Raw genomic sequence first — 23,383 nt, 5'->3', positions numbered from 1 at the left:
CACCTGCGTGTGACGTCACTGACCCGCGCCGAGCGGAAGAGGCGCAGTACCGCGCACGCGAGTGGCGTAGGGGAGGGAGAGTCTATGGCGAGTTCCGCGGGGCTGGCATTGTGCGGGCAGGCGCTGGTGGTGCGGGGCGGCAGCCGATTCCTGGCCATCTCCACTGCGACCAGGTGAGGGGGCCCCGGGCCTGGAGCTGCGGGTGCGCTTCGGTCCTGAAGACCCCGATTCCTTCCCAGGGAATGTGCCGCAGCTGTCAGCCCGCGGCGTGGCGGGGCTGTTCCTTCCCTGGACTGCGGGTGTGCGGCGCTCTCGCCCGGGCAGCATGAGTCACTTCTGGACTCCGGGCTCTTCGGCTGCCGTGCGGCCACCGCGTGGGCCGGGTTACGTGGAGCGACACTGGCTAGCCCAGCTCCGGGCGTCGCGGGTGAGGCGGGCTTCACTGTCCGCTCGGCAGACTCTTCCCCGTCCCTCAGCGCGCCCCCTGCCACCTCTCCTTCGGGTTGTACCTGCCGCTCCTTTCAGACCTGTGTTCACCCAGTTGGTCCTAATGACGTACAGCGCTGGGGCAATAAGAGGATTCCATACCAGGGATGCGTTCACGTCCTGCATCGCGCACCTCCCATTGCCCTTCACATTGTGTCTTTGCTTTCTGTAATTTCATTCTCTTGCCTTAGTGTATTCCCAGGGCATGGAAAGCACCCAGGATTCTCAAATCGGTAAATATTGTTTATTAATCAAATACGCTTGATTTAGGAACCTGGATGCCGGGGCATTTAGTGGTGGTCAGTCAGCTGCTCGTTTCCTTCCCCAGGGTAGTTTTAATTCTTCCATACTTAAAGTAGATGACGTGTGTGTTAAACATGCACTGTACAGTCTGTCCGGTATTAAATACAGACTTCACAATTTACAAACCCATCACATATCCCAGATTGTTTTGCTTTAGAGACCTACAGCCCCTAATACTTGTCGCAGTGAACCGTGGGCATGTTAGATACCATCTGCTTGCTTCAGTCTGTTATTGGAGTAACTTCAGGGATAGCAAAGACTTCTCTGTCTTCACAGTTTTCAGTGTTCCCCTGTGAAAAGCATAGGGTGCAGTCAGGGGTGGTGAACCTTTTAGAGCTTTCAGTGATACAACCAACCTGCTGTGGCTCATGTGCCATAGGTTCACCATCACTGGTATGCACGAGATAGTTTCCATGGGCCTGGAGATGGGAGAAGCAGGATAGCTTAGGTCAGTGGTGGCGAATCTATGTCTGTGTGCTACAGCAGGCTGTTTGTATCTTGAAAGCTCCAAAAGGTTCCTCTTCATTGACTTAGGGTCTGATAGAGAAGATGGATGATTCCTACAGTGGGTCATGGGAGCTTTTTCAGGTAGATAAGCATTTTCCTGAACTGGTAATGTTTTGAAATTTGGGTGCAGAATCCTATAGAAAACTCAGCAATATCAACATACTGTTTTATAACCATGTTGTTTCATTTATTTATTTACATTTGAGACAGGGTCTCAGTGTGTAGTTAAAGCTGGCCTTGAACTCACAGTGATCTTCTGCTTCAACCTCCCAAGTATTGGAATTACAGGTGTGCACCACCCTGCCTGGCCGTGTTTTTAGTACTTGAAAGAGTGGCATTAATTCCTGCTGAGTTTTTCATTCATTCATTTATTTTTTATTTCTGCCTCCCTTCCCACTTTCTTTTACTGAACAGATTTTCTTTTTGTTTTGTTTTGTTTTGTTTTTTTGGTACTAGGGATTGAACTCAGGCCCTTGTGCTGTGAGGCAGGTGCTGGAACCACTGAGCTAAATCCCCAGTCCCTTTGTTTTTTTGAGACAGTGTCTTGGTATGTAGTCCAGGCTAGCCTCGAACTCCCAGTGATCTTCCTGCCTCAGCCTCCTCAGTGCTGGGATTAAAGACATGTGCCGTCATGCTGAACTGATAGAGAGAACTGTGCTGATTGTGTCTGACTTACCCAACTAAGTTAAGCAAATAAAGCTCCTTAACTCTTCTCTGAAATATTATACCTAGACGGTTTTCTTTTTTGTCATGGATAAGACCCACAATTTAATAAGTACACAAATATTTTTGGTTCAAGGGAAAAGAAAACCAGCATTTTTGTTAACAAAGTGTTCATTCTGTTGTTTTCCTTTTAGTGATGATGGCAGCCTCTTCACATATGATTGCAGTGCTGCAGAAAAGAAGGTGCAAGAGAATAAAGGGTAAGATTGTGGGGAGGCACCAGCAGGACCCAGTGGTTTGGTTGATGGGGCCGGGAGTGCAGGCAGTAGCTGTGTTGATGAATTCTTAATTTCTATCACTTATGGTGTGGATGAGTAAGTTCTACCTCAGGAAAGAAACGTGAAGGTAGCTTTCAAGTTAGGGATTGAGAGTATTTAGGACTTTTCCAAATCATTGAGTTCCTGCCAGTGACCATCCTTGGCTCCTTGAAGTGATAATGAACACTTGAAATGCACTGAAGGCGGGTGTAACTTTGGGTAAGTGAGAGATGGAAGCAGACCGTGTGATGATGTCATATGGTGGCTTTCTTGAGTACATTTGGTCTTATGGCTCAGTTCTCTTGTAATATGGTTTGGTCCCTGCCGGTGATCTTGGATTAGTTGTGTCCATGAAGGGTGGGCTGTGTGATTTCTCAGGTTTTCCATCTAGTGCTTTGGCTTCTACCATGTTTGCTGACATTCTCTGTTTAGTTAGGGTTTACCTTTGTGAACCTAGAGCTGCTTTTTTGAGCCTTCAGTGTCCCCTTCATAGTCTGGCTGCGTGACTGTTTACCTCTTTTCTGCTTCTGCTCACTACACTGACAAGTACTGGAAATCCCTGAAGCGTTACTGGAAACCTCTGCAGTAGGCTCCAGTTTCCTGCTCAGGGTATGTTGCATGCCTGAGAAAAAAAACTAAAAGAACTAAGAGAGACAGAAATCGGGGAACTAGGATGGCCAGTGCTACTTTAGCAAAAGGTGCTGACCAGTTCAAGCCATCACTGTTTTGTTTTTTATTTTTTGGTACCGGGGATAGAACTCAGGACCTTGTGCTTTCAAGGCAGGTGGCAGAACCACTGAGCTAAAAATCCCAGGTCCCCTAAGCTACTGGTTTTTAGTTTAGTTGGGGTAAAGGCAAACTAGGATATGCAGTTGTATGGTTTCTATGGAAACTAATGGAGATAAGGCTTGAAAAGGAAGAGACAGGATTCTTGAATTAGGAACAGAATAGACAGAATATAAGGTTGTAATTAGAACATTGTCCTTCTAGTTAAGGCTTTAGTTGTGGGAACAGAACTTGGGTGTGAGTTACTCTGACCTTGGCACACAGGCTTCGGCCATAAACAAACCAACTGTGAGGTTCACTCTTCACGCCTCTCTGCACTTTGCTTTGGGCATAAGCAGTATTGTGGTCTTCCACAGGCAAGGCTAGCCATCGAGGAACAAAGCTGTCCTTCCTCAGGTGAGGCCTCACTGTTGCCTTTTCTCTCTCCTAGGGAGGACGGACAGCCCGTGGACCAGGGGAGTGACACAATTCTGGCGTCCACCTTCTCCAAGTCTGGCAGCTATTTTGCTTTAACTGATGACAGTAAGCGTCTGATTCTTTTCCGTACAAAACCATGGCAATGTCTGAGTGTCAGGTATGAAATGCTAATGTTGAATCCTTAAGTTGTCCTGTGCACACCCTGTACTTGCATGTCAGTAGCAGTAGTGACAGTAACTGTAGCGATAAGCAACTAAGGAGTCCCAGCTAGGTGCCAGGCACGGATTCCAGCAGTTTATGTGTATTAACTCACTGAATTCTTCTAGCAGCCCGTGAGCGTGGTAAGGCCTGTCTTGGGCCAGCTGGCTCAGAGTGATGGAGCTGAGAACGCTTCTTTCTGTGTACTTGCAGAGCGGGTGGGACTGGGTGTCTGGGGGAGAGGTCAGTAATGCAGGCAGGAGCACCAGCGCTGGGCCTGTATTCCTCTTACCTGGTGGAGTCCTATACGTGCTGCTTTATGTATTCCTCTCCTCTTCTCTTCTCTTCTTTTTTTCCAGTACTGGGGCTTGAACCTGGGGCCTTGTTCTGAGCTACGTCCCCAGCCTTTTTTTTTTTTGAGGCAAGGTCTTGTTAAGTTGCCCAGGCTGGCCTTGCATTTACTTACCATCCTCCTGCCTCACCCTCCAGAGTAGCTGGGGTTACAGGTATGTACCATTGTACCTGGCCAGATTTGCATTTATTTTGGCTCTGGTAATCTGACGCATGTTAGCTGTGTGCATCACGGGTTCTGGTTGTTCTGTGATGATGAAATGGACATGCTCGGGCCCCTCATTTCCACCTTGAACCTCTGTGGCTTAGCTGTTTCTTGACAGCCCGTGTCATCAGCGATAAACACGGACTTCACAATGTGTGAACCACTGAGGTTAGGGAATTTCTCTTACCAGCTGGCTCATACCATATTGGGTTCAACTGATCTTTGTAGACTTTTAATTTTAATCTTATTGTCTAAGAGAAGGGTAAAAAGTTGAATCCCAGGTGACGTCAGAAGCAAGAGGATCCAAGCTGCCCTCTTTTCCAGTCAGATTCAAAGTAAAGTCTCACAGCATTGCTTTGTTTTTGGCATAAGTCCGTTTTTGGGTATCACATAGGTAAAAGATGTAAATGGTGGAGAAATTTAACACAGGACAAATCTAGGATGCTCAGGGACACACCAAACTTCTCACAGGCCTGGCAGCTCGCTAGTACAAGAGTGACTTAAAGTGTGTCACCATGTGTCTGATTGATGTGAAACTGTTGTGTCCACCTGTCTGGTGAGCGTGATCCTGATCTTCAGAGGCCTCTCGTCAGAGTAGCTCCGCACTGTGCTCACTTCAGCAGCACATATACAAAGTAGCTCCGCACTAGTGAGTCAGGTGAGGTGTGGGCCAGGTGAAGTATCTTTAGGACTAGAGGTGAATCTGGCAGGGTGGCCTTGGGGTTTCCCACTGGGTCCCCCACTGGAACCTGCAGGCTGGCAGTGTGAGGTCAGGCGCTGCAGTGTGTCTGTGCTCGACACAGTCATCCTGGCCCTGGCTCTGGCCCTGGCTCTGCTGGGTCTGTGTCGCCTCTGTACAGTCCCGTTCTGTGGTGCTGGGAAGGTCAGGGGTTGAACTGTGAGTTTGGGACAGGTGGAGGTCATGGTTTAGTTCACAGCAGTTACTCCTGCCTTCCTGATGCTGGTTGCTAAGTTTATGTGTGGAGAACATGCAGGGCTCCATCAGATGCTCAGGTCAAATGATCTGAAAGATCCTGGTGGGAATTTGTCTGCTAAGGTGGCTAAGCTGTGCCGTGGACCTATGCACAGGCGCCTGGTCACCTGTGACAGTGCAGGCTTAGTCACGCAGTGTGCACTGGGGTGGGTGACAGGCGCTTTACTGACTCCAGGGCCTCATGCTGGCTGGGCTCGGGCTCCTCTGCTGAGTTCCACCCTGCCCTCGACCTGTGCTTTGGTTGTGCTGAATTCTGGTGCTGCAGACTTGAGGCTGTGTTTGAGGCTGAGAGACATAGCTGCGGGAGGAGGCCTGCTGTCTTCTCGTACTGGAGGTTGCTTTGGAGGCGAGGAAAAGCGAGGCCGATGTGGACTAGGAAGAGGGCGGTGGATCTCAGCACTGGCTGGGGACTGTAAGGGGCAGGGGCTGGGGCTGCCGAACTGTGTGATTTTGTTAACCATCCCTCCATCGATGGACTCTCTCATGTATGCTGCTTGTTCTGCTGCAAGAGTGCTTTGGTGGATTTGCACACATGGATGTGCCATTTCTCATCTGTGTGTGAACCAGTAGGAGGGACCCCTCCAGATGCACTGGCAGGTCCCCTTGGTGCTTTGGGTAGATGATTTCTGGGGAGTGGTAGCTGTCCTCCTCTCCGAGTACAGAGTGCCTCTTGGGGCTGGGATGTGGGTCAGACAGTGCTTGCCCAGCAAGTGTGTGGCCCTGGGTTCAGTCCCCAGTGCTGCAAGTGTGACAGAAATAAAATTGGAAAGGGCCTCTTTCTCCTCGTGGACCACCTCATCAAGGTCATCTGACATCGTACAATTTTAGGCAGTCTGATGAAAGAGAAATGGTATCTTGTACTTCTCTCTTATGAATGAGGTTGGCCAATTTTTGTGTATACTGAAGAGTCATTTGTGTTTTGTGAGCTTTTGTTGCATTTCTTTTTTCAGTTGGAGGTGGCTCCTTTTTACACTGATTGTAGGGGCCCCTTGTGTGGTGTTGCATCTTCCAGCTTTCTGTCATGGTAACTGTCAGATAAGCACCGTCAAGGAGGAAGGTTTATTCTGGCTCATGGTTCCAGAGCCCTGGACAGCTGGCAGCATTGCTCTTGGGTCAGTGCTGAGGCAGAACCTCTTGGCAGGAGTGTGTGGTGGAACTCAGCTGCTGGCTCTGTGGTAGCCAGGAAGCAGAGAGAAGAGGGGCTGGGTACCCTCAGGGACGCCCGGTGACCTCATTACCCTGCGGGGCTCCATCTCTTTAGGATTCCACCACCGCTCTGTAGAGCACAACTGGGGACCAGACCTTCTGAGCATGGCCTTTGGGGCCATTTATGACCCAGATGGGGACAGATCTGTGATTCGCACACTGACATGTGGTTCAGGCCTCTTGTGGGACCTCACATCCAGGGTCTCTGTGGGCTTTGGTAAGTTAGTCAGTTAGGTCATGAAGTTAACCGGGAGTCTGTCCTGGAGGATAGGACATGTAGGTGACCTGCATTGATTTTCCCATTTTTCTCCTTTGATTTGGTTGTTACACAAAGTTGAAAATCACAGAGAAGTATAAACCCAGAAAAGTACCCTGGATCTCCCCACTGGTGAGCTGCACAAGCATGGGTGTGGCCTCTGGGGTTCCCCACCGAGTCACACGTGTGTGTGTGTGTGTGGGTTGCTCTGTGTGCTCTGAGCAGTAGTTTGTCCCCTGTCCCCCCACACTGTCACCCTTGCTGTGAGACAGGTAGGTTGTTGCTGTCCTGCCGAAACTGTTTCCAGTGCCTCTTTCTCGTTCGGTCTGGAAATTTGCGTGGGGGCGAGCTGGAGGCTGCAGTCCTCCAGATCCCTCCCATCTGACTCCAGCTGCGGGTTTGGAGTCCCAGGGCCCCTCAGGCTCACCAGTTCACGAGAAGGACTTGCAGAACTCGCCCAGAGGTCATGGGGTGGTGAAGGGACCCGGGTCAGTTCTCCAGGAAGGCGATGCCTCGGCAGCATCTAGGGTGCCCACGGCCCAGACCACCTTGTCAGGCTGTGCACCCCGTCCCTGGGGATGAGGCCCAACCGTGGAGGTGGCCCCTGTGTCGAGAGCTGCTGGCAGAGGTGTGGGGACACAGCGTGCCGTGCGGTGGGGCCCATGTTTGTCCTCATTCTTCGGGTGTCATGTGGTCGTGACTACTGTCCCTCCCGGTGAGCAGTGTCGCTTTGTGTCAGTGTGGCTTGCAGCTCACCCCGAATTTGAGGTGCCCCACCACTCCTGCACCCTGGTGGGCTCTGACACTCGAAGGGATCAGGTCTGTGCCCTGTGTCCAGCATGGTCTGAGGGTGGAGGACAAGAAGGCTCTTGAGCCTGGTGGCTTCTAGTTGGCATCACTGGGGGCAGCGCTCCGGGGCATGCAGACCCGGGAGCTGTGAGTCAACCGCCTGTCCCCACTCGTCCTGTGCATGGCGCCAGGCTGGGCAGTGCTGCGTCTTGAAAGCAACACATGGTAATGAAAGTCAGGCTGGGCAGAGTGGAAAGGTGGCTGAGAACAGCAGCTGCTGCCCAGCAGTTTTTCCCTTTGGATATGTGCTCTTGGTTTTTGTTTTTGGTCTTTTTTATTTGGCAGTGCTGGGGATTGAACCCAGGGTATCCTAGGACTTGCTGTGACACAGAGCCACGTCCCCAGCCTCTGGGGAGCCTGGCCTCACTCTCTTCTGCTGTTTGGCTGCCTTTGGCTCGGGGTCCCCTCTTCCAGGGTCTCTGAGCCCAGCTGCAGGTGAATCCCCCCCTTGTCCTCTGGATGAAACCCAGGACAGTAGGGTGCCCGGAAGTCAGAGCTGGGATTGCTCCACGTCAGCTGCTGGGTGCAGGAGTTAGGGAATACTGCCTGATACCCTGGCGCCCTGGCCCTGCTCAGCAGCAGGGTGCTCTAGGGGGCCAGCACTCGGGATGGGGAACAGCACTGTTCCTCTGTCCTGTGGGCTGTGGCCATGTGCCTAGTGCCTCAGCGAGGAAGGCAGGTGCTGGTCCCTGGGGCCTGAGGTTGTGTGGGCTTGCGTGCTGCCTCATGCCCTGCCATCTGCATCTGGCTGCTTACATCCTGATCCCCACTCCCATGGCACCTGGCTTCTGCTGGGACAAATTGACTGTGAGGAGCTGGTCTCCTGCAGCTGGAATAAGACAGAGGGTGAACTGAGGGTACCAGCTCTTCAGGCACCTGTGCCACTCGCACCGTGTCCCGGGCAGCAGCCCTTCTGGGTCCGCAGTGCTCGCTGTGCTGCTCAGGCTGCATTGCTGGCCCAGTGTGCAGTGCCTGTGGTCCCGATCAGCCCTGCCTGGGCCTGTCATTTTCTGTTGTCCCTGCTCCTCCGCATCTGCCCAAGCCTGCGGCTGGGGCAGGAGGAGGTAAGGAGGAGTGGTCCCCTCGGTCCAGTCGCTGTGGCAGAGATGTGGTGTGGCTGTCCTGCTGCTTTGCTGTCCTCTGTCCTGCCCGGTCCCATGTTGGCCACGCAGGTCTGCCAGCTTAGCTGCCGATTCGGGCTGACGTCTGGCAGTCCACCGTGAGCTGCTTGGTGCCAGCTGCCCGTTCTTGGGTGGCAAAGGAGAGCGGGGGTTGGCTGTGCTGTGCGGCTGGGGCCAGTGCTACAGTGCACATTGGGCACGTGTGGAGGAGATCCGAGTAGAGCGAGACATGCAGAGTAAAGCTTGCCTGTGAGAGTTGCGTCCTGCAGGCCACACAGTGACCGGGAGCAGGTGGGGTCCCAGCTGGTCCCAAGGGGCTCAGCAGCTTGGTTGCTCACTGAGCCAGCCTGCATACATGGGGGCCTGGGCCCTGTTGGGGATCTGGTGAAGGCGGGATGCCCCTGGCCTTGCCGTTCCTCCTCCTCCTCCTCCTCCTCCTCCTCACAGGCACAGGGCAGGAGCACCTGGCACCTCATGTGGCATTCCCATTGCCACCAGGTGGAGCTGGCGGCAGTGGCCTGAGAGTCGCGGGTCCTGAGGGTGACCCAGCACATGCAGTGTCTGAAGCTGCCTGTCTCCCGCTCTCAGGTGCACTGCAGAGCTTCCGGGGTGGCGACAGCTTCCTGCCTGTCATGGTGACCGGCCCCAGCCTACCCGGAGTCGGCAGGCTTGTGTCAGATACTCACATGCAGTCCGGCCTCCGTGCTGGCTGCTTTGAAGCTCTCGGAACTGGGTACTGGACGCATCTCACACCAACATCTTGACACTGGAGTTATCACTTGGTGCTCAATGCATGCTGTAGAATTTGTGGGTGTCGCTGCCTTGTGACCCTTCCCAGCGGAAACTGTTTGGCTCCTGGACCAGCTACAACAAGCACCACGTGGCACACTTTGCGTTCATTGCACGATCATTTTTGGTGCTGTTGCCTGTAGCAGGTAGAGAGGCGCTGACCTGCAGCACCCGCGCGGGGCCTCCTGGCCAGGCCTCGCCTGTGACGTGCCGGGCAGGCACGGACTTGGTGGGTGCTACCTACTGCCCAGGAGTGAGGGGCCGCGAGTGGCTGTGGCCCCTGCTGGCAGGACAGCGGTGGGTGAGGCTGAGCCGTCAGAGGGGCCCAAGTGCCCTGACGTTGACGGGCGCCTGGCCCTGCAGGTCCGTGGTGAGGCGGTGCACGGCCCTGACCTTCACCACCTCTGAGGAGAGGGTGCTGGTGGCCGACAAGTCTGGAGACGTCTACTCCTTCTCGGTGCTGGAGCCGCTCGGGGGTGGCAGGCTGGAGCTCGGGCACCTGTCCATGCTGCTGGACGTGGTATGTGGGGGTGCCCCATGTTGGGCTGCGCAGGCTGGGCGGTGGGTGGCTGCTCCCTACCTGGTGGGCAGCTGGGTGGGGCAGGGACCGCAGGGTGGGTGGGCAGCTGCACCACAGTCCACTGGAGACGGGGAGGGGTGACACGCACCAGAGCACGGTGCCGGTCTGGACCTGGGGCTCTGGTGGGGAGGGCGGAGTAGGAGTTGGGTCCATGTGTGACATGGTGCGGCTCCGGCCCCCAGCTGAGCTCAGAGCCCCGGCTGGGGATGGCCGGGAGCTGTCCCAGGGGCCCAGGGATCCGCGCTGCCGGGCAGAGAGGCCCCGCCTCCCTGGGGAGGAGTGGTGCTCCTGGGTCCTGGGTCAGCTCTGAGCGAGCTCCTTGCTCTTTTCTGCCACTGCTCCATAGGCACTGAGCCCCGACGACCGCTTCGTGCTCACTGCCGACCGGGACGAGAAGATCCGTGTCAGCTGGGCCGCAGCGCCCCACTGCATCGAGTCCTTCTGCCTGGGCCACACAGAGTGAGTGCATGCGCTGCCCGCTCTGCCCCTGCTGCAGACGCCTCCTGGTGCACTGCAGCTCGCTGCTGACAATGGCGTGCGAGAGGGAGCAGCGCTCAGTGCGCTCATGGCCTGGAAATGGTGGGACGCAGTGGAAATCACCGCAGAGCTGTAATTGAGTTCCAGGCTTGCTGCATGGGGTGCAGAAGCCCCTTCAGGAAGGCTGGTGTCGCTGTCTGTGCCCCTGGGGGTCACCTTTGGCGTTGAGGTGGTTGTTCCTAACCCAGCTCTGCGCACTTGTGACCCGCAGGTCCCCCGTGTTTCACTGACAAGTGTGTACTCCTGTCTCAGGTCCTGGCACACACTGCTGCTGCTCACACCCTCCCTCGCCCCTTCAGCTCACCCACTGATGCTGCCTGCTCCCTTGGGGGCTTCTCCAGGGAAATGCCCTGGGTGTACCTTTTTTTTTGTTTTTAAATCAGGGTCTCACTATGTAGTTCAGGCTGGCCTCAAACTCCTGGTGATCCTCCTGCGTCAGCTTCCTGAGTGCTGAGATTACAGGTGTGCACTGCTGTAGTGGGCCTTTTAATGTGGATATACTGAGCTAAATAGAAGCTTAAAATTTCCTACTTTTTTCCACGTGTGTGTGTGTGTGTGTGTGTGTGTGTGTGTGTGTAGACCCAGGACCTCCTGTTTATTTAAAAAGCACACGCTGCCGCTGAGCTCCATCCCGCCCTGTGGGGACGGGTTCGTTACACCTGTTCCTCTTTGGCTTTTCTGTGATGCATCCAGCCCTCCTGAAGCTCTGCCACGGGTCACACTGGGGCTGTCGTGCCCTTGAGCCGTGACGGCATGTGCACATTGTTCTCACTGCGTCCCTGGCACCCTGGTGGCTCTGAGTACAGTACCTCAGTACCCCGCTGTGTCCCAGGTGCTGGGTCAGCCCACTCCTTGGGGGCTGTGTAAACGAATTGCAGCGCATTGTTTACTTTCAAACCGGTGGCAACTGGTTTCCGCCCTTGGTGGCTGCGGTGCTGTGTCCTGTGCTGCTGCAGGCTTAGTGCCAGTGAACTGGGCTAAGCGTGGACAGGTCCCTGGTGGGTCACTTGGGGCCCTAGTGCTGGGCTGGCCCGCCTGCCTGTTTTTGGGCTGCATCCTCCTCCACTCTGTCGCCCGATGTCGCCTGCTTTCTGTGTAGGCGTGGCAGGGTAGGCAGGTGCTCTGGGGAGCTCAGCCAGCCCTCTCCTCAGGCAGAAGTCATTTCCCGGTCACCGTGCAGCTCTTCCTGGTCCTGGCGGATGGTGGAGCCCGCAGAGGCCCCTTCCGGAGGTAGACGCTGCACGCCACAGCTGGACTGACCCTCGCCTCTCATCCTACAGGTTTGTGAGCCGCATCTTGGTGGTGCCTGGCCATCCGGAGCTGCTGCTGTCCTCTTCCGGGGTGAGTGCGCTGTGTGGGGACGCTGGTGCCCTTGGGGAGCCACCCCCGCACCTGCAAGTATTGTTCTCTTGCATCCCTGCTGGTCAGTGGCGTCCACTAGGTGGTGCCTGTGTCCTGATTCTTAGAGCCGCCTGTGGCTCACTCCCTGGCCTCAGCCATTCACTCAGGCCTGTGTGTGTGCGCACACGCGCATGTATATGAGGTGTACATGAGTGTGTGTGTGTGTGTGTGTGTGCGCACATGTGGGGTATGTGCGGTGTACCTGGGTGGCCAAGTGCCGCGCTCTGTGAGGGCCCGGAAGGCGTTTGTCCCAGGACAGACGGTGTGGGTGACCCTGTGAATAGTTGGTAGGGTACCCCTACGGAGCCTCCTAGGGTCTGGTCCCTCTTGTCTGTCAGACCCCACTCTGGTTGGCGGGTAATGTGGTAGCGGAGGACCCGTGGGGTGCCTGCCAGGCCTTGGCCACATGGAAACTTCCCAGCCACAGAAGTTGGGTCTGCAGGCCTCGCACCAGTAGGTGGAGACTCTTTCTTCTGAGGAGCGTTCTCTGGAATGTCCCTTTTCTTCACAAAGCCAGGCCCCTTCTCTGGCTGTGGCATGGAGTGATGGTGCCTGCTGACCTGCCCCCGGCTGTGCCTCCCCTGCCTCCGGCCCTGGCGTCTCCCAGCTTCCTTGAGCTGTCTCCTGCCCCTCAGCACTGTGCTCCACGTGGATGTAGAGGGAAGGAAGCCAGTGTGGCAGGGTCCCCAGGCGCCCCCCGTGGGCACAGAGCAGACTCCTAAGGCCCTGTCTCTACAGGGACTGCCACATTTTGGTGGCTCCCATGTCTTCCAGTAGCTTTTCAGGAGGTACAGAGAGTGCCTGGTCTTTGAGCCTTCTCTTTCCGGAAATCTCTTTAATCTACCCCAGACTATAGGTCACCAGTTTGAGGCTGTTTTGTTCTGGTTTTTTGCGGGCCTCATGCGTGCAGGCAAATGCTTCACCCCGAGCCAGCCCCAGCCCCAGCCCTGGCTGCAGTCCTGACGGTATCCTCTGCCGTCTCCTCCGTTCTCTGCCCTCCTGTCTGAAGCTGTCCTGCATCGGGCCCTCCCTCGCGTGGGATCTGCGAATGTAACTGGAGATGTTCAGGGGTCCCCTCGGCCCCGCCCTGCTGCAGTCGCCCTCGGGAGTCTGAAGTGTGTGGGGGACGCTCTGTACCCTGGGGCCTCAGAGCCCTGTCTTGGGGATCTTCTTCCCTTGCTTCCTATGCTTCCTGCTACTTTTCTCTAGCTTGATTAGTCTGTGGCTGAATTGCTTTGATTCTCTGAATTTCCCCTGCTCTGTGTCTTTATCTTCTCACTTTCTTTCCCTTCTTGGGCGTTTGCCTCAAGTTCACACTCCCACCTTCTGTGGGAGTTTCCATGTCATTGGGAGTGTTAAGAGCAGCACTGTTGCTAACCTCAAGCACTGTCGTGAGCTGGAGGCTTCTTGTCCTGGGCTGCCTGGGCTTGGGCTCTCTCGCTTCCTCCACGTAAGTTTTAAGTTTCCTTGCCTGCATTTGTGTCTTCTGTGAGCAGGACAAGCCTGTCTTCCCCTTGGTGTTTAGTGCCACACTTGGCCCATGCACTCTCTGTTTAGGCTCAGGCAGAAGTGAGTCCTGCGGGGGGGCCGGAGCTGGGTGCACCCACTTAGCAAGGGCTCGTCCACTGCCCCAGGGATGCCCTCTGTCCCACTCCGTGTGGGCAGCTTCACTGAGCAGCGCTGTGATGAATAGCGTTCTTCACTCGGAATGAAGTCTGGCATATTGAGGCCAGGTACCTGAATCCCTGACATTCTGGCTATTGGCACAGGGACCTGCCGTGCTCACCCATTCTTAACCAGTGAGGTGGCACAGATGCCACATGCTAATCAGCCCTGCACATTCCTCCCCGTGTGCCTGCGTGATTGTTGAGGTGCCTGCATGCAGTGTACGCGTGTGTGCTTACACCATTCCTCCCTGTGCACACCACGACCACTGAAGTCTGTGTGTGGACTCTGACCTCCTAGCTTGTGACAGTCTGGCTGCCTTGGATCTGTGCTGTGTGGCTGTCTGTTTTCTGTCTTTCTGAGAGCCTTGCATTCATGGTGGTGGCGTGGCGGTCACGGTAACTTCTGGTGACCATACCTGGCCACCATCAGTATCCTGTCCTCTTGTCCTGACACCTTCCCGCCTCTTGGGGCCCAAGGCCCCGCGTGCTAACCTGTCTGTCTGCAGGACTGCACCCTGAGGCTCTGGGAGTACCGGAGCGGCCGCCAGCTGCACTGCTGTGACCTGGCCAGTCTTCAGGAGCCAACGGAGCCCCAGGGCCACAAGGTAGCCACACGCGGAGCTCGGGCTCACAGGGCGCCTCTCTGGGCGCTTGGGCGTGGGGAAACCAGGTTGCCATCTTGGACGTCGGGGTAGATACCCATCTGGGAGACAAGCACAGTCTTCACGTTCAGACGGAGCCTGGTCACTCAGGTGGGAAGTAATTCACATTTTCACATCTAGTTTACAGAAAGGCCTCGAATTCCACTTAGATGTGGGAAACGTGGTGGTGTTTAGCTGCCACAAAAACCCAGGCATGAACTTTGTCAGCAGGCGGAGACAGGGCCGCCCCAGCCTGCTGTGTCCCTGTAGGCTGCGCCTTTCCCTCTGCTGGGGAATGCAGTGGGTGGCGGGCCTCTCCTTCCACACTCTGAGATCTGGGACCTCTGAGGGTACCCTCATGTGTAACGGGGCAGCTGTGTCCATGTCGCCACCCCTGTGTGCCCCTCTGCGTCCTGTGTGCGCTGCTCCTCCAGCTTCTCACTGTTCCGCCTGCTCTGGGGTCAGAGAGAGGCTTCCCTCGGCCTCAGTGTGGCGGGGTGTGCTGCCACTGTCCCTCTCCCCTGCCCTGCTTGCGGGGCACTCGTGGGATGCCTGCCCTCTGTGATGGGCACAGGCAGTGCCAGTGAACAGCTATATTTCCCTGCAGAGGTTTGCCGTGTCCCGGATCGCATTCTGGGTCCAGGAGAGCTGCGTGGTGCTTCTGTGTGACTGGTGAGCTTGGGAAGGGGCCTGGTGTGGGTGCAGCCTCCCCTGGGAGGGTGGGGATGTGGCTGCCTGCGGGCCATGCCCAGGGCCATGCTTCCTGAGTGGCTGGGCCAAGGGCTCAGGGCTCGGGCTGTCCTGTGGTTGGGACCGGTGAAGGAGACACCGTCCTCCCACCAGGGCTGGGCTGGCCACTGTGATGACGTCCTCTCTCTCCTGGGAAGCCTTCCAGTGGTCTTCGTGTTCCAGCTCAGTGCCTACCGAAGGCAGCTGGAGTTCAGACAGCAGCTGAGGTTCCCACACCGAGTGTGGGATGTGGCGTTTGAGGAGGAGCGGGGGCTGTGGGTCCTGCAGGACTGTCGTGAGGTGCCCCTCGAGCTCTGGAGGCCCGCGGATGGCCAGTGGCAGGTGAGGATAGCAGGTTGTGGGTGCTGGGGGCCTGCTGGCCTGGGCCCAAGCCCCCTTCAGCCTGAAGGCATCTGCTCCCAGGGCTGTGTCCCAGGCGTGGTGGCCAGGGACCTGGGCCTGGGCCTGGGTGGGCAGAGCTGGGGCTGACTGTCTGGCCCTGCTCCGCCGGTGGTCCTCCCTGGGATGTCCCATTCCACACATCTTTGCAGCAGTGAAGTGGCCCTGGGTGTGGCTCGGGTGTTCCCCTCATGGGGGCGGGCTCAGTGGCTTGGTCTTGTACCTGGGGCCTGGAGGGGCTTGGAGCACAAGAACCCCACTGATGTGCAAATGTCCCTGCCCATCTCATGGGGTCACAGTGTGTTGGGCATTCATATGAACATCCACACCCCTTACCAGAGCCCCTGGCTGTGTGCCTTAGTCCCCCAAACCCTCTGGTCTTTCTCTGGGTGGAGGGGCCTTGGAGACAGGCACTGCTGGTGTCTGTCCTTCCTCTGATCCTGGCTTCCCTCATCACCTCCAGCCCGTTCCCGACAGCACCGTCTCCCAGAGACTCTGCAGCCACCTCCGAGGGAGCTGGGCCATGTTGGAAGGTGAGATCGGGACCCCGGGTGCTAGTGAGGCTCCGTGACCAAGTGGACCACAGGCAGGGACTGCAGTGGGAAGTGTTGCATGAGGGAAGGGCCTCTGTGGCCCCGAGGATGAGGAGACGAGGCCTGGGAACTGCATGTCCTGGTTGCATGGTCCGGGTGGGCAGTGTCGTTGACAGGGTACAGCAAGCCCTCCTGTCGGCCCCCCGGTCAGAGCCACAGTCGCTCCCCTGGCAGCTACAGGGTGTCTCTCCCCTCACGCCCCTGTTGGGCAGAGACAGGAGATGGTGATGGCCACAGGCCATCAGCCCGGGCATCCCTTGAGGTAAAGACGAGGCCACAGGAAGGAACCTCGGAAGCCAGGCTCACCTCCAGGTGGAAGGCAGGGCTCCGTGGAGTCTGTGGGTATTTGAACTTAGGCTTGGTTTCCGAGCTCTGTGAGGTGCAGAGGGTGCGGCTGCAGCCGCAGCCCCCCCACAGTCCAGGCCCACTTCCGCAGCCCCTTCACGGCCACCCCAGGTGCAGCTCTCGGTGCCCAGCACAGCACCCAGCCCGGCCGCTCCCACTTCCAAGACATATGCAGCGTGTGAGGGCAGGAGGAGGTGACCGTGCCACAGGGACAGTCCCGTGACCAGGCTGAGGCTGTCTGGGCTGTGGCTAGTGGTTGCCCCTGAAGCTGACACTCAGGCCCGCAGCTGTCCCTGCTGCTGCCACACGTGACTGGCTCGCTGCTCTGTGGTCGGAGTCTGGGTGCGGCTCTGTCGGCCTGGGGCAGAGGCCTCCCTGCCTGGCTGGCGCGGGGTCCCGACAGGTGGCTCTGAGCTGGGTTTCCCACTCCTTCCCATCCCTTTGGCCACATTCTGATCCCAGGTCTGGGGCCGGCCAGCATCGCAGGAATGTCCCCAGGCCCCAAGTCACAGGACACCGGGCTGTCACCACGCTGCCTGCCTGTCCTGGGAGGACTTCTGGGGAGCTGAGCCAGGGGTCTGACTGTGATGGGCTGAGTCCCCAGTTCTGAGTTGCTGTCCCACCTGGCACTGCTCTTGTCCCGTTGCAGGCTCTGCCACTGTGGACGATGGCTTCCGTGGTCTCTACAAGGCCACCTTTGACAACGTGAGCTCCTACCTGAAAAGGAAGGAGGAGCGGCTGCAGCAACGGGAGAGAAAGCGGCGGCAGAGCCCTCCGCCAGGGGCCCAGGGACAGAATAAAAAGATGCAGGCCGGTCGGATGGCCTTGGGGTGCTGACCTTCGCTCTGGGCGTCTCTCGGCTTTCCTTGCCCCTGCTGCCCTTAGGAAGAGGGCAGCTCCGCTGTGGTATCTGGCTCCGGGCCTGAGCACGCCTGTGCCCGGTTGGCCCTTCTAGGGGGCGGGGGCCATGAGCGCTCCCTTCATGTTGGGGTGCTTGTGCTCACCCATTGGCTCAGTTACCCCCTGCGCCCTCCTACTGTCGTGCCAGCTATCCTGGCCAGCTGCGGTTTCCTCCGGGGAAACCTGCAGGCTCCATCATACTCAGCCTTTACTGCTGCCTCCCAGGGCAGTGCTCCCCACGTGGCCACCAGTCCCGAGGCTGCTCTTGGCTCCCATGCTCGGTAGCTGCTCGTGGCGACTGGCTCCGTGTGGGCCTCGCAGAAGTGTCCTGTCCACCCTCGCTGCCTTTGGCTTCCCGGGTCTGTGACTGATCACTGCCAGGGCAGGGCAGTAGGGGTGGCGCTGGGCCCAGCTGTCTACCCATAAAGAGGAGACGCCCTTCGCGGGTGCAGATTCCCCCAGACCCTGTTTCCTGGTCCTCGGCACGTGTGCTGCGGCGGAGCGTGGCTGCAGCGGCTGATTCCCAGAGCCGAGCTCGGCTGCTGTTCCTGTCTCGACATGCGTGGCCCTGTCAGTGGCATCACGGCTGCAGCTGCCGCACTCGCTTCCCAAGTGCCTCATTTCCCAGCACCTTCAAGTGCAGGGGTCCCACCCTGTGGACCCCAAGCCGGGCCTGCTTGTCCGTGGGCATCTGCACAGCGCTGGCACTGTCCTCAGCCATCGGCTGTCCTTGGCTTTAAGGGAAGTCAGGCCTCCTCTGTCGGTGTCCGGCCTCCTGCAGGGCTCTGAGGGCTGAGGAGGCGGTGCAGGGGCGGCCTGCTGGGTGCCGGGCTCCACACAGCATGTGCTTGGGTCTGCAAGTCAGAGCCGTGGGCCGGATCTCGCCTACTCCCTGTGTGAACCAAGAACGGTTTTTTGGTTTTAAAAACAAAAGGAAAAGTAATGTTTCATGATGGGAAAGTCATGTTCAGCTCTCAGGGTCCAGGAATACCGTTCACTTCTGGGACACAGCTGCTCTGCTCTGTGCTGGGCCACAGGATCAGGGTGACAGACCCAGAGGCTGCCAGGCCTGAGGTAGTCGGTGTATACCCTTCACACTGGCCCATCTTCAGATCCCTTTTAAATTGTGATTTTTTTTACTCGGGAGGCTGTAGCAGGAGGATCACTGCAGGTTTGAGGCCAGCCTGAACTATAGTGAGACTGTCTCAAAATAACCTGAGCTGGTTTCCTTCTGTAGAAAAGCCTGTTCCCATGTCCCATTGGGCCGTGGGCCTGTACCTTGGTCCTTTGTCGTGTGTCTGAGTGGTCCAGGCCGAGTGCCTGGCTGTAAGACCCGGGCCACGCCCTCAGTTTTTGGGCCAGCACGGTGCTGCTTGTGGTGTCCAGCTGGGAGGCTTCAGGCCACAGCTGTGCGGTGGTGCAGGGGAGGCTGGGGCCAGGGGACCCTGGGTGGAAGGGGTCTCGTACCTTACTGCTGCTGCCTTCCCTTCTGTGCTCCCACTGCCTCTGCCTCGGCAGCCCAGGGCCAGAAGTGGCTTCCTGCCCTCAGCAGCCTGTGGGGACCCTGGTCTGGAGCTGAGAGTCGGCTTTGTTCCTGCCCGTGGTGCTGGAGTCCCGAGAGCTCCGTGTGCAGTAGCTTGGCTGAGTCCTGGCCTGTCGTGTGTTCAGAGGGTTTTGTACCTTGGCCCCGCCTCGCGTGTCACCCAACTCCCTCCCCTCTGACCCTGTGTGGCCACGCTGCAGGCTGGGTCAGAGCAGCTTCCTGTCCACCTGTCTCCTCGTCAGTCTGTCCTGGAAGCTCTGGCCTGGTTATGCCCTTCCCTTTTATCTGTCTTATCTACATGCCTATTTTCTGTTCCCTTTTAGTTTCTGTGTACCTTTTTGACATCCCTTGGATTTTGTTCTACCTCTTACTGATTAAAAGGAGTCTGGCTGTCACGCTTATTCTTGGTGCTTCCTTGCTTTCCCTCTGCACTGCAGTGTGTAGTGTGCAAGTACACGCAGGGCGCGAGTGTAGCACCACGTGCTGAGGACACCGTGTCCCCTCTGAGACTGACGGCCGCCCTGTTCATCTCTGCAAGGCCGGTGCAGTGCCGCTCTGCCATTGCGGGGAAGTCACAGCGCGTCCTCTCTGGGTGGACATCGGGATCGTCTCGGGGTTCAGCTGCAGGGCCAGGCTGTTGCCAGGTGTCCCGCTGCTGGGACATGCACGATGCATAGCAGCCTGAAGGAGGAGCGGTTCGTTTGGCTCGGTTTGAGAAGGGTCCCCGGGCGGCTCACTCGCAGAGTGCAGAGGAGGGTCTGCTTGGGGCACAGCTGCCGTGGCTCGGTGGCCAGGAGACGAGGGAGGGGCCAGGAAGGGAGCTGAGCCCTTCGGGTGATGACTCCAGGGACCTGTACAGTGGGCCCCTCAGCTCACGTGGCTGCTGGCTCTTCCGTGGGTCCGTGAAGGTGGCTAGAGTGCCCTCGGGACCAGTCACCTCCCACACGCACGGGCTCTGGGAGCCCCAGGTCTAGGCTGCCACGGGACGCGTGTTACCGCCACTGAGCAGTTGTCCGTGGGTCTGCGAAGGTGGGTCCAAGACTGCCCGCACCCCCACAGGCCGGAGGCCTCGCATCTGACTGCCCTAAATGCTCTGGGTGACGAACCACGTCTCCTGCAGGAAACGTTGCACAGGTCGCTGTCACCTTCGTGACAGGCAAGCTGCTTCTCCCGCTGAATGATTTCGATCTACGTTGGCTGAATCTGAACACCAGAGCCTGTGGATGGGGGGGTCGGCGGACTGCATGGGGAGGAGTTGCCGGCCTGTGGGTGTGCACATGCGCTGTCGTGGGCTCGGGCCAGAGTGTGAAATCAGACCGTGATGTTTGCAGGCAGCCTGGGGTCCACAGGGCACTTCATTGCAAGAGCCCCGACTGGGAGTGAGGACTGGTGGTGTAAGGCAGGAGCAACTGCCCCAGCTTCATCTCTGCAGGTCTCCCCACGGGGACTGCCGACCTGGGGCGCAGCCAGCTTCCAGGCCCTGGGCACACGCAAGCAGCGGTGAGCCTGTAACCTGTAACTTGTAACCGCATCCCACATATGAGGTGTCAGGCACTGGCTCCTGTCCGGCTTCTGTGGTGGTGTGGCCGGCATCTGCTCACTGGGTTTTTCCTCAGACTTCCGTGAGCCCCTTCTGGTTTTGCCTGCCTTGGGTCTCCGACTGCATTCCTGGGCCGGCGGGCACAGAGGTTGCTGTGTGCGTGTTTATCAGAAGAGCGTGCACTGTTGGCTGGAGGGTTCTGTGAATGCACGGGAAGAACTGGCTCTGCCACTTAGTTTCTGTGTGCACTATTTCTATTTTGATAATAGATTTCTGTCTTTGAGATAGGACCTCACTGTGTAGCCAGGCTGGCCTTGAACTCAGGTTGATCCTCCTGCCTCAGCCTCCTGAGTGCTGGGATTACAGGCGTGCATCACCATGCCCGGCTCAGGATACACTCTTGAGTGTGTACATCTGAGTCCTGAGCCAGTGCTTCACTTTCCAAAGAGACTGGCTGCATTTCTTCTAAGATAGGGCAGGGCCAGGGCGCCCACCTGTCCTCTTTGGCACTGGCAGGGGTCCTCGCTGATAGTGACACAGGTGAGGAAGGAGAGCTCTGTCCGCGGAGGACGTGATGGTGACCGGTGCGGACACCCGGATTGCTGCTATGACGCTTACCGCAGTGGATGGAGATAAAGTCAAGACAAAAGCCAGCCTTCCTGTATGTGAACGATAAACAGGTCAGAGAGGAGAAGCCCATTTGTGATAGAGGAGGAGAGTGCTTAGGAACAAATTTAATAAGAAATGTGCAGACCTCCATGATGAAATTTTAGATGTCTCTAAAGGCACAAAAATCAAATTAGACACATGGAGAGACATCTCTCAATCTTGATAGGAGAGCTAAGCATATGTGTCAGTTCTCCCCAGATGCCTTTATATGTGTGCAAAGCAGTCTCAATCAGGTTATTTTATAGTTAGGTAAGTTGATTCTGAAACGTATGTGGAAAAAGAGAGATACAAGATAGCTGGAAAACCAGTGCCTGTAGTCCAGTTACTTGGGAGGCTGAAGCAGGAGGATTGCTTGAGCCTATGAGTTCAGGACCACACCGTGAGACCCTGCCTTCAAAGAAAACCCGGAAGCCCGAACAAACCAAAAAATAACCAGGTAAACAGAAAAGAACAGTCCCGACAGCATTAGCACTCACATCAAACTGCGGTCATCGGCCCTGTTGTGTAAGCACGTGAACAGGGGCCAGTGGCGTGGGAAAGAGAACCCAGGACAGCAAGCATGCCTGGAAATGCTGTGAGCCGCAGAGGTGTCAGATCACTGGGTAGCGGAGCGGCTCCTAAAACAGCTGAGGCAGCCGGGCTGCCCTTGGGAAGAAGACGGAATTCAGTCCACGACTCTTTCCATGCCCAGGAGTGAAGTCCAAGTCCGGCTAGATCAGGCAGTCACCCCAGTACCAGTAGAAGATACAGACGCTTCCCTGTTCTAGGGAAGTGTGTAACTTAGAATGCAGGGGCAGTAGGGAAAGGGTTGATAAATCTGACTTGGTACAAATAAAATTACAACTAAACCAAGAAAGCAGAAAATACTTGCAACATACACCCGAGAGAGCTCTATTTCTTTGTTAAGTCTTACTTGAAAAGGCTCCTACAAGTGGAGGGACCAAGGGCCAGACCCGGCCAGATGGATAACATTTAGCTAAAAGGACAGATGCTTTCCACCCTTGAGGCTCAGGAGAAACAGACCCCCTGTCTGGTTTCTGGAGGAGTGACGGCCGTTCCTCTGTCACCAGTCAAGACCTTTGAGCCGGTGCGGCTGGTTACCAGGGGCTCTGAAAGCGCAAGGCAGGGTGCAGTGGCGCATGTGCAGCGAGTGACCCTCGTGTAAGAATGTGGGGGGCGGATGGCAGGCATCGCTCCTGTGCAAAATGGAGGGAGAAACCAGAGATGAAAGGGCGGGCAGCAGCGGGGGTGATGGGATGGAGCGGGAAGAAGAGATGAGCAGCAGAGGGATGAGCCAGTGATGTTTTTTTTTTTTTTTTTTGGTTTTTTTGAGACAGGGTCTCACTATGTGGTTGAGACTGACCTGGAACTCATTATGCAGCCCAGGCTGGTCTTGAACTCACAGCGATTCTCCTGCCTCAGCCTAGTGCTGGGATTACAGGTGTGCGCCACCACGCCGGCCAGTGATGTTTTTCTAAGGATATTGTGTGCGCATGTGTGTGTGTAACTCTCCCGCTTAGAGTCGTAGTGCTGTTCACGGACGGCTAAAATAAACTGCATGTCAGCCAGGGTGCGGGGGTCCCGGATGGAACACATGGTGGCCGGTGAACCCAACTACAAGGCGGCAGCAACTGGACCACTTAGCCACGCAGAAGGGCCTGGAAGGGAAGGGGGAGATCGCAGAGAAATCCCGGGAAACGGCATTTTGGCTGCACACTCTGTGAGGCTCAGGGTAAGGAGGACCAGACCGGATGCTGTGCACGGACAGTGAGTTTGTTTTGAGGTCCAGGTCGGCAGTTGGATAAGTACATTGGTGCACGGGAGAATGAGCGTGGGTAAATAGCTGTGCATAATGGTTGGTTCCCTGGCTGGTTACTGTGGGCAACAAGGGGACCAATCAGAATCAGCATTGTCCGTGGTGGCCAGCCAGGGCGTCACCTGCTCCCTGAAGTCTGCAGGAATGCAGCCTGGTCTGGGAGCCCCTGCCTGCCAGCGGTGACAGTGCTGACCATTGCTGTGACGAGCCCAGATCCCCGTGCCTTCCTCACCTGGGTGCCCTGTGTTACAGATGGAGAAGTGGAAACCCAGGAGGACTTGGATCTCTGGTGAAATGGGGCTCAGACACAGGATTAAAGACGGAATTCCCCAGCCCAAAACTCTTGTATTACCAATAAGCGTTCGGCCCAGGGAGCCACTGAAGGAGCTGCAAATGGGCAGGAGTCTGCTCTCTCATGTCTGAGTGGCGCCGCAGTCCCAGCGGGTGTCCTCTGCCGCTCCATGGCTAGGGCCACGCTGGGACTTGGACTCATGTGACTGACTCTGGGTTGGGCTGGGTGAGGAACAGTTCCTCCAGGAGCCGAGAGAACAGCCAGGGACTCTCTTAGCCCTTAC

General features: G+C 56.8%; 1 protein-coding gene across 3 annotated transcripts; it reads left to right on the top strand.

Moving 5' to 3' along the window:
- The first annotated feature begins 33 nt into the window (after positions 1 to 33).
- On the top strand, positions 34 to 22,340 carry Wdr4 (WD repeat domain 4). 3 transcript variants are annotated; one of them, XM_010636498.3, is made up of 12 exons: positions 34 to 173; positions 678 to 719; positions 2,154 to 2,219; positions 3,493 to 3,636; positions 9,812 to 9,968; positions 10,375 to 10,487; positions 11,846 to 11,906; positions 14,140 to 14,238; positions 14,882 to 14,946; positions 15,162 to 15,345; positions 15,866 to 15,935; positions 16,990 to 22,340. In XM_010636498.3, the coding sequence occupies exons 1-12, from the start codon at positions 85 to 87 to the stop codon at positions 17,175 to 17,177; spliced, it is 1,278 nt and encodes a 425-aa protein (XP_010634800.1). In that variant the 5' UTR covers positions 34 to 84; the 3' UTR covers positions 17,178 to 22,340. The 3 variants fall into 3 exon arrangements, with proteins under 3 accessions (XP_010634800.1, XP_010634801.1, XP_010634802.1); XM_010636499.3 differs by lacking the exon at positions 678 to 719; XM_010636500.3 differs by lacking the exons at positions 34 to 173; positions 678 to 719 and adding an exon at positions 1,554 to 1,584.
- Positions 22,341 to 23,383: the final 1,043 nt, after the last annotated feature.

The sequence above is a fragment of the Fukomys damarensis genome, unplaced genomic scaffold (genome assembly GCF_012274545.1).
Source record: "Fukomys damarensis isolate Sample0158 unplaced genomic scaffold, DMR_v1.0_HiC HiC_scaffold_24, whole genome shotgun sequence".
Lineage (NCBI taxonomy): Eukaryota > Metazoa > Chordata > Mammalia > Rodentia > Bathyergidae > Fukomys > Fukomys damarensis.
This window is presented reverse-complemented; position numbering and strand designations above follow the sequence as displayed.

What these genes read in the sequence shown, in the direction of transcription:
- Wdr4 (XM_010636498.3), top strand. Translation starts at nt 85, where the DNA reads ATGGCGAGTTCCGCGGGGCTGGCATTGTGCGGGCAGGCGCTGGTGGTG. An exon ending in CACCCAGGATTCTCAAATCG is followed by an intron (nt 720 to 2,153) that starts GTAAATATTGTT and finishes TTTTCCTTTTAG; the next exon opens with TGATGATGGCAGCCTCTTCA. An exon ending in TGTCCATGCTGCTGGACGTG is followed by an intron (nt 9,969 to 10,374) that starts GTATGTGGGGGT and finishes ACTGCTCCATAG; the next exon opens with GCACTGAGCCCCGACGACCG.